General features: G+C 41.6%; 1 protein-coding gene across 1 annotated transcript; it reads right to left on the bottom strand.

The window, feature by feature from the left end:
• Window positions 1-486: 486 nt before the first annotated feature.
• zc3h12aa (zinc finger CCCH-type containing 12Aa) lies at window positions 487-9,127 on the bottom strand. The gene is made up of 6 exons (XM_083760600.1): window positions 8,986-9,127; window positions 6,114-6,561; window positions 4,031-4,170; window positions 2,179-2,413; window positions 1,785-1,891; window positions 487-1,571 (listed from the first exon to the last, which is right to left on the bottom strand). The coding sequence occupies exons 2-6, from the start codon at window positions 6,512-6,514 to the stop codon at window positions 532-534; spliced, it is 1,923 nt and encodes a 640-aa protein (XP_083616726.1). The 5' UTR covers window positions 6,515-6,561; window positions 8,986-9,127; the 3' UTR covers window positions 487-531.
• Between the last annotated feature and the right edge of the window lie 245 nt (window positions 9,128-9,372).

The following is a 9,372-nucleotide window of genomic DNA, read 5'->3' as shown; positions in this document are numbered from 1 at the left end:
ACTACACAGTAGAGTAGCTATCAGAAGAATGTGGCACTTAACACCGTTTGGAAAAAGTGTATAACACATTTGACACAATATGCATCAACAGTCAATACTCTAGAAACACCGTTATTAGCCTAGAGGCACATTTTATCCTAAATATGGATGACAAGGTCACATTTAAAATGTCATATAAAAATACAACTGTGAACAGATTAAATCTCCTCAATGTTCATTAGCACAAATGCTAAAAGATCACATACAGGTGTACATATACTGTATAGTATATACATATATATATGGCACATTATACCATATAGCCAAGTAATCCAATAAATGTAGAACTTTTTCCTTTACTAACTTAACTTACAATTAACTATTAATCAGTATCAGTATGATACCATAAATGTATTACCATTATCATTTTGGCCCATCAAAGTAATCTCTTATTGTTAACAAATAAGGACCAAAGGCTACTTCTATGCAGGTACAGAAGGCAATAATCACTCAAATCGTTGTCAGACAGAAACCTTGTAACTCCATAAATGATCAGAATATCCCTCCGTGGGCCCTCATGTTGAGGATTTCGGCTGCCAGTTTCTGGGCATTCATCTGGTTTGGGAACATCTCCATGACGGCGTCCACCTGTTGCGGGCTGAATATGGCTTGCAGGTTCTTGCGGAGTTCCAACCGTTCTGGATGAAAGGCAGCAGAACACGGCCTCTGTGGCTGGGCCCAAGCATGGTGGCCATGCTCCTCATAGTAGCAGCTTGGGATTTGGGGGGTTGGGGGGGAGTGGACTGGGCCAGGGAGACTATGGGCCGACCGTGGCTGTGGGAGCCACTGGAAGGGATCTGACCTGCACTTCTGTTGATTCTGATGGTTTCCACTGTGCAGGGGTTGTTGGCTGGGTAGGCTGTAGGCATGGCGGATGTTGGGAGGGTACATATGGGGTGAGTAGGTGTCATATCTAGCCTGAGAGTGAGGATCTACGTTTGTGCTATTGCACTGGTTTGCCACAGAAGGTGTCACATGGGAACAGCACCTACAGGGTGGGGCAACGTCGTGGTTATACCTGGGTTTGGAGGCTTGCTGCTGCTGGAGCCTGTAGGGTTGGCTGTGGCCATGTGTCATCTCAGAACACTGACTTTCATAAGAACCCAGGCCAGAATCCAAGTGGTCGGAGGAGATGCTGGCATAGGGGTGGTCGGGGGCCGAGGGCATCATGGACCACTCGCTTTTCTGCCACTGGCTTCCTGGTATTGTTGAAACAGGTGTATGGTTCTGATTGGGTCTGTGTCCATCCCTGTACAGCAGAGTGTTCTCACTGACCTGACCAGAATGTAATGGAATGCGCTGGTCCAGGGACAGCTTGTGCCCCAGCTCATATTCTAGAGAGTAGGGGAAAGGGTTATGACTTGATCCAGGGTCAGACCCCCTTGGCAATAACCTGAGGTTTCTTTCCTCTTTTACATCTCCTCTGCAATTCTTGGCACTCTCTCGCAGTTCATCAGCCAGTGAACGATAGGACTGCTTTGCTCGCTCTGGGTGGTAGAACTTGCATTTAATGCCATAAGTGCACTTTTTATCTGGGTAAAACAACAATGGGAACAAACAATACAAGAGTGTTATCTTATTGTATGTACGTGTCACATTCCTTTTTACCAAAACATGAAATTAAACTGGAAAACCTGACAATGACCCTGTGAGAGTCATTGTGGGAGTCCATTTGTGATAGAGGAGTTCCTCTTTCATTCTTACTTCCGATCATTCCGAGTTTTGTGCCAATATAATTATCTTACCGTAAGGACAGAGCTGTTTCTTGTGTTCCGCATGCAGAGGTTTCTTCCTGAGGAAGTTGTCAAGACTGGGTCCATGGCGACCCAGTGGGTCATCTGGGGGCATGAACCTGGACAGAAAAACAGGAGTGTGATTATTGGTGAAACCCTCTAATGATCCACATACAAAGGCAAAGGCACAAAGACTGTGCCCTGTCGTGCCCTTTCCCCTAATTATCCACCAGTCAAACAAAAGTCACACATGGGATGTTTGTCTGCCAAATGCATGATGGGAATTGTAGGAACACTGAGTCCAGCCAAAACAGACAGAATTAATATAATTAAGTAATTGTCCGTCGATGTGGCACAACAACAAACTTACATGTCCCTTTAACTAAAAGAAAAGGAAATTGCTTACTTGTCATTGACAAATGAATACATGAGAAGCCTCTCCTCAATGCATTTCTTCCACTCAGGTCTCTCTCCTTGGAGGTCACGGTAGGTGTCATTGGACACGATCACGCCGTCCGACTCGTATGCCAGCTTGACGATGAAGCGGTCATCGTAGCAGACCACCCGTTTGCCACCAACTCGGCGTGATGGCGTGAAGACAACTATCTTCCTCTTTTCAAGCTCTGTCAGTATGTGTTGGTCTATGAGGACAAAATGTAATGTAAATTAGAGAACAGCATTACATATCGGTATGGTGGCGGTAAGGAATTATTTACGTTTTGGGGGGACATACATGTTTGTCAATGTTCACTAGGTGTGTCATAATTTTGGAAATCTTTTGTTGCAACTTGCCATGCAAAGTTGGTCATTTCAACATTGCATCATTTGGGCGTCATCCCCAACGAAACATTCAGACAGAAAAGACCATATATGTCACAAAAACACAGACAGTACATATTCAGAGCCTTAGCAATCACTCATACAACTCCAAGGAAGAGACTGGAGGCATTACATCACCTGTACAAACAGCACCAGGCATTACTCCCAGTGTGTACATTATATCACATTACTGAAACTGCCAGCTTAATGAATGAGAACATAATACAAAGGCACTTGTGTGTAGATTGTAATTAATATAGATTCAAATCCCACTGAAACTAAGCTTTAATACATTTTATGGATATTCTGAGAGGCTGGATTACAACTAAGAATGGCTCAATGTGGCTTTGTTAGCGGCTCCTACAAAGTACTTCCTCCATTCCCTCTGTTCAGGACGACAGTAACCCTCGTTAACCCATTCACTATGGTTGATCAACAGCCGTAAAATAAACTCAAATGCCAGTAAAGTAGGTGAGGGGGAAACAAAACCCCACACAGCTGTACTTCCTGCTGGGGGTTTCCCAGGAATTACTGCAGGGTTATTTTTACCTCCTGGTGAGATGATATAGAACCTTTGGAACTCTCACCACACCCAAACTTCAGGCTTGTTAAATCATGAAAGGCACAGACACAAGGTGGTGATGCATCAGTTTAAAAAAAATGCTGGTCCCAGCCTTTTATTATTATGTTTTGGCTTGAATAATAAACTCCATCAAAATGTAGGGTTACTGTTCTATTCAATACAGAGAAGGTGCAATAATAAAATTTTACGATACTACCACACCTACCAATTAAAGAAATGTGTCAAGAATGAAAAGGTGTTGGAACAATGTTCCTTTATACACCATTGGCAGAGATTGTATCTTAAATGCACACTATAGTACATGTCAAGGCAATATTAAGGTTCTAGGTTTTGAAAGATGCTCTAACATAGATTAAGTTACTAAGGTTTATATTATTAACATACCGGTAGCCAACTGGTCTTCATCACAGTTTTCACACAGTGTCTTTGGCATCAATTTAATAGTTTGCCTGTAGTTATCATGGGAACGTCGGTCTACTAAGTCAGATAAGCGACTGAGCCCTGAGGGCAGTTCCGTTATAAAATCAGACAAAAGTGAAGGTTTGAAAAGTGTTCTTAAAAATCTAATCAAATCTGAACTGGGTTTTTTTGTAGAATGCGATGCACCCTACTAACCCCGGCTCAGACTACATTTTAGCTCAAGACTAATAAAAGAGATTATTTTTATTGAAATGTTGAATTAGATTTTTTCGTGGAAATCTTTTGAAAATCTCTTAAGTGTAAATAATAATTAATGACAACATTTAATAGGAAACAAAAAATAAATAAAGGGTCCCACGAAAAATGGATCCGCAACACACAAATGAATTCCGAGCCACTGTTTGGGAAACATTGGAACAAGGCGGTATGCCCTCACCTTTGATAGGGGCGTCGGGTCTCGGCTGCTCTTTGCGCCAGGTGGGAACAAACACTGTGATGCTAGTGTGCCCTCTGTCCAGGAAGTAACTCACTGCCAGCTGAATACCACGGCAGGAAAACACTTCCTTGTTGCCATGGCTGGAAGAGAGAGAACATTACTGTAAATGACTAATTAGTGCTCCATCTCAGCGATTCTCAACCTGTGGGCCGGGGGGTTGGGCTGGTGGTCTTTTTCTGTAAAATCTCTGAAAATACCTGATCCAGAAAAGGTTTGGAATCACTGGTCTATCTATCTAGCAATCTGACATACAGCTTCAATGTGGACTGCTTTGGCATAGATTTGGAGAGATGGATCACCAGACTAACAAAACATATTCCCTCATTTGGTGTATTGATGATGATTGTGGAGAATGTATGTGTCTAATACATCAGTCCAAAGTACTGTTCTCCTGGTATATGCCACACACTCTCACTATGGTGAAGGATGACTCGTATGACCATATCACTGGTTTCTAGACCAGTCACGGTTTTTGCCCCCACTGAACTCTTAATAAAATGTGCATTTGTTTTTGTTATGAGGGGTTTATGCGCTACAGACCCTAATATAACATCCCTCTCTAGTTGTCGATGGGACTGTGCTTGCTGACATTCTTAGATACCTGAGGAAGTTGCTCGTTTTTCTTTCCTTATATATTTCACTAATGTACGAGCACCATAATCAATGAAATGGCAATTTCCAACCCCATTTACTGATACCTTTCCATTAGATCGAAATGCAGATGTCACTTTATTCCGTTTCTTGTAACACCAGCCAGGTCTGTGACGGAAGCTCTTGCTATCCGTGCGTGAATAATGAGCCCTTTTTCATAGTCGCTTAGATATTTTTCTTTAGCCATCTTGATCCAATATCGATGTCAACTAGGCCTTCTCTGCGTTTTTAATACATGCCACAGTCACAGAGAAGGACAGCATGTTAATTGCGTAACTGCAGTATATGGAAGCGTCTACATTCCTTATGTTTCTCCACTCATTCAGGTTTTTTCTTTCATTTGTCAACAGTCACATATTGCCATTGAAATAATGAAAGGGTCAAAGTACTCATAACATCAAAAGATTTGAATCTTTATACTATCTATATAGGGCAAAAATAAAACAGACATGCCTACACCGAGTCAATACGTCTCAATGTCCATGTTTTCTTTTAACTCACTAGTAATTCAATGACATGTCAAGAAGATGCATGCGAGATTTGCATAATCCCTCTAACCATGTTAGATTGTTGATCTTGTGTCTTATTGGAAAAGGATCAGACAATTAAAATGATGACAAATACATATCTGAACTGTGTAAACACTAAACACCGTAAACCTTGAGTGAACTCTTGTGCGAATAAGCCTGCGGGGCCATTCAATGTATGCATTGCAGAGCCTCTTGCCAGGCAGAGACTTTGAGGTGTGTGTCTGAGATTTGCATACTGAAGCAATGACCTTAACAAAAGCATGCAGAGGCAGGTTTGACGTGTCTTCTTACAGGTATTTTTATGTCCAGCAGTATAAGACGTTGGAACACGTAATGACAGCCTGGGATGTTTACCCCTAGCATACACATTGCAGTGCCCAGAGACAGGTGTAATCATAATGCATCAAGAAAGCATCGAGCAGAACCAAACAAATTGGAATTGTAATGCATGCCATTGCAAGTGGATCATCAACAAAAGGAATGAGTTATTGCCAAGTACATTGTGTATGAGAATGAGAACTTAACCACATGAACCCTACCATATTTTGGGAATTTCATAATAGGCAAACATTCAGTGAAAATAGCAGATCTACAAGCTCACAAATGCATCACAGTGTGACACAACGTGTGATTTTGTAGCTCGGTTATATTGGTGAACAGATTTGGTGCAAAGGGGTAAAAAAAAAGGAGGGGAGAGGGGAACCAAGCACTAGACCCCCTGGGGGACCCTGGTTCAATTAAGCATAATGGATTTAACTGGTTAAGCTAAAGCTATACTGAATATGTTATTGGTTAAAGTTAAACTGTTCTACAGTGATCACATGCAATTTACACAAGCTCACCTCATGGCAACGTTGCTGCCGTCGATCACAATGGGTTTCAGTTCAGTAGTGTCTGTGTCACCTCTGTCCTCCGGCTGCAATGGTAGTGGTGGTGGTGTGGCTCGTCTGTGGTGCCCAAGAACCAAAGCAGGGGCAACTAGGGGATCCTTGTGTCCTCCTGTGCCCCTCTCGTCACTGCTGTGATTGGGGAGTGGCACGGAGGGGCCACTGGTTCTAACCAGCTCCCCTAGTACAGAATTGGTGTCCGTACTTAGGCCCAGCTTCGTTAGCACGTGCCTCACATCTGTGGCAGAGTAGCCCAGCTTCCTGAAGAAGTCGACCCTGACCTGGAGCTCACCACTGTCTGGATCCAGTTGACCCAAAGCAGGGTCCGGGCTGCGGCAGGCCTGGTCCTGATCCATTCTGGAGCGTCTATTGCATTCGTCTTGGGATGATATTCATGGCGGGACTTGAGAAAGATAACAGGTGATTAGAAGGGCAGTCATCATCATGTCATTTTACTATTGACTATGAATGACTATGAATTGTCATGCAAATAATTGAAGATAGGTATGATGAATAACCTAAATATACACAGAAATATATATAAGACAATGACCGGTACCAATAATCAAATTAATTAATGTACTAGGGCTGAAGAGATGTTTAAAAAAAACAAAAAAACTAAATAAACAGCAAAAATAGCATATCTACAACTCACAACACGCCACAGTGCGACACGTTGTGAGCTTGCAGATAGGCTAGATTTTTGCAACTTTTCAAAAAAATTACTTTACACAGATGACACAAATTGTGACGAAGTCACAAGTTAAAATACGTTTTTTTGTGTATAGATTTTGCCTCAGAAATATGTATGCACATACGTATGCAAGTACTGTAGGCTACTGATGGTAAATAAGGAAAAACATTATTAATAACGTTTTGTATACTTGTTGTATACATGATTATTGCAGAAATAATGTGTGGTTATCACAAAATCTCAAGGCATATTTGGACTTGTCTCACGGCACACCGGTGTGACTCGTCACATTGTTTGAAAACCACTGGTATAGGGGCCTATTTGACATCTGTCAGGCAGAAACTAACTTGTATACTAACTAGGTTGTATACTAACCTTTTCGTAAATTAATGTCCCACTTGATCATACTACAGCAGTGGTTTTCAACCCTTTTTGATCTATAAGGATCCATTTAATTGTGTAGACTTCTTGTAAATTAAGTAATGCAGATGTTTAACAATAATCTAACTCTTGAGAGCGTAAAATGAGACCAAATGGACCCGTATTCCATTTGGTATAATTTTACGCTCTCAAGAGTTAAAGATCTATAAGGATCCATTTGGTTAGCAACTCTCCATCATTTAGCTGGGGACCACCTGGAACCCCCTCAAGGCCCACTCGTGGGCCACTTGTTGAAAACCACTGTACTGTACTACAGCATCACACAAAAGCATCAATAGTAGCAGATATGCCAGCTCAAGCTTGTCGATCTGCTATACTTTTGCTACTTTTGAATTTGAATTACTGGAAAGTATCAGTTTAGGACACATAAGGTTTCCACCCGACAGAGAAAACTGTGAAAATCAAATGCAATTTAGAAGTGTGATATTCATAAGGTTTTGGACACATGAGGTTTCCACCGACAGAGAAAACTGTGTGGGTCTGTGTGGGCCTGTTATGACAAAGCTTAGGTCTAGTTTACTCAGCTCTGTTCTCAGAATCTGATCTCAACAATCAGTGAACCAACCAACCAAATGTAATAATACGGTAAACACATAGAACCAATAGCAGTGGGGATACAAATGTATTGTCTATACTAGGACAAAAATGTCAGTGGTTCTGAAAGTGCAGTCCAGGGACCAGGGTTCCTTGAGGAGGTTGAAGTTCCAAATGGACCCTTACAGGGGTAGGCCTAAGTCTGAGACAGGTCCATTTGGTCACTCTCAGAGCTATGGGGAAATTAGATCGATCATAGACCTATCTAGATCTATCTGTGGTTTCAGAACCACTACAGTATGTGATTGACTCTGTGCTGTCTGCTGATGCCCAGGGGTCATGAGGAGGCTCCCAGTCAAATGGAGAGTAGTTTGGTTCACTTGAAATTAGTGTAATACCAAAACTTTAACTAGTGACTATCCCATCAATATGACTTAACATCACCAGCTCTATGAATCTATTTTTATGAACAATTAAGATATTTAGATTTTTATTCAGCTAAAACACAGCCTACATGAATGATAACACAACATCTATAGGCCTATCAATTCAATATATAAAACTGCATTTGCTGTATTTTGGGCGGGGCAGTATATTGGGAATGAATATTATATACACAAATAGACCGTGGCTATATTTAAATGCATGAGCTAGGAATGTTTATATTATATTTTCATAGTCAAACAAACGAGGTCATCCCTGCAGGTTCGTCTATGAATAGTGTAGACTATATGACAGCTGTCAGACATACAAAACAAAGTAACCACAATCTTGTATCAACGCTGTTAGGCGTGTTCATTGAGTCTCATAATAACAAAACAACCCATAGGAGCTTACAAGAACGCGTCAAATCACATTCATTGTTGTGAGTGAGCTTATATATAAACCTATATAGGTTTGCTATTGTCTTTGCGCGACACCGTCGTACGTCGGAGCATAAAAGCAATAGTTTTCTGGTTTTAGGTAAACTTTTCTGTAACAACGTACTGCATACTGTAGTATACCTGACAGCCTACAGGTGACATGACAAGGAAACCCCCGGCTTCCCACTTTGGGACGTGAGAGCAAACATGAGATGAGAATACTCCCCTGTCTGAACAAATCGTTTACACACATCGCGGTACATGTATGCTTATACAGGTATAGGTATAAACTCACCTTGACGTCTTTGGCGTGTTTCTCTTCTTGTTCATTTCGAGAGCTAACTTATTATTGCCTTGTGTTTCGAAATACATACAGTGAGTGAGTGAGTATAAGTCAGTCAGTGCCACGGGTCTCACTTTTAGCACCTCCCTCTCTTAGAAAATCATTTCTTGCGTTCTTCCTCTCGACGTAGAGCCTATATTTGCATACTTCAGAGATAAGATAACAGCTCTGTTGGCCTTCAGCTCAGCTGTCAGCCACCTACCACACTACCTTTAGGCTACTTGGCTATACAGCAGACAACTTACTTAACTGCAGTCTGCTGCAGTGACAGTTCGTATGTCTCAGTCATTTATTATTACGTGTCAGTAAGTTTACTTGCGACGAACACATTTACAGACA

The sequence above is a fragment of the Protomyctophum parallelum genome, assembly GCF_964188405.1.
Source record: "Protomyctophum parallelum genome assembly, chromosome: 3".
NCBI classification, from domain to species: Eukaryota; Metazoa; Chordata; class Actinopteri; order Myctophiformes; family Myctophidae; genus Protomyctophum; species Protomyctophum parallelum.
This window is presented reverse-complemented; position numbering and strand designations above follow the sequence as displayed.

Excerpts from the sequence above, each read along its gene's own strand:
- zc3h12aa (XM_083760600.1), bottom strand. The coding sequence starts at position 6,514 with ATGGATCAGGACCAGGCCTGCCGCAGCCCGGACCCTGCTTTGGGTCAA. Across the intron at positions 1,892-2,178 it reads TATTCATTTGTCAATGACAA|GTTCATGCCCCCAGATGACC; the intron begins GTAAGCAATTTC and ends TTTTCTGTCCAG. Across the intron at positions 1,572-1,784 it reads GAAACAGCTCTGTCCTTACG|ATAAAAAGTGCACTTATGGC; the intron begins GTAAGATAATTA and ends TGTTTTACCCAG.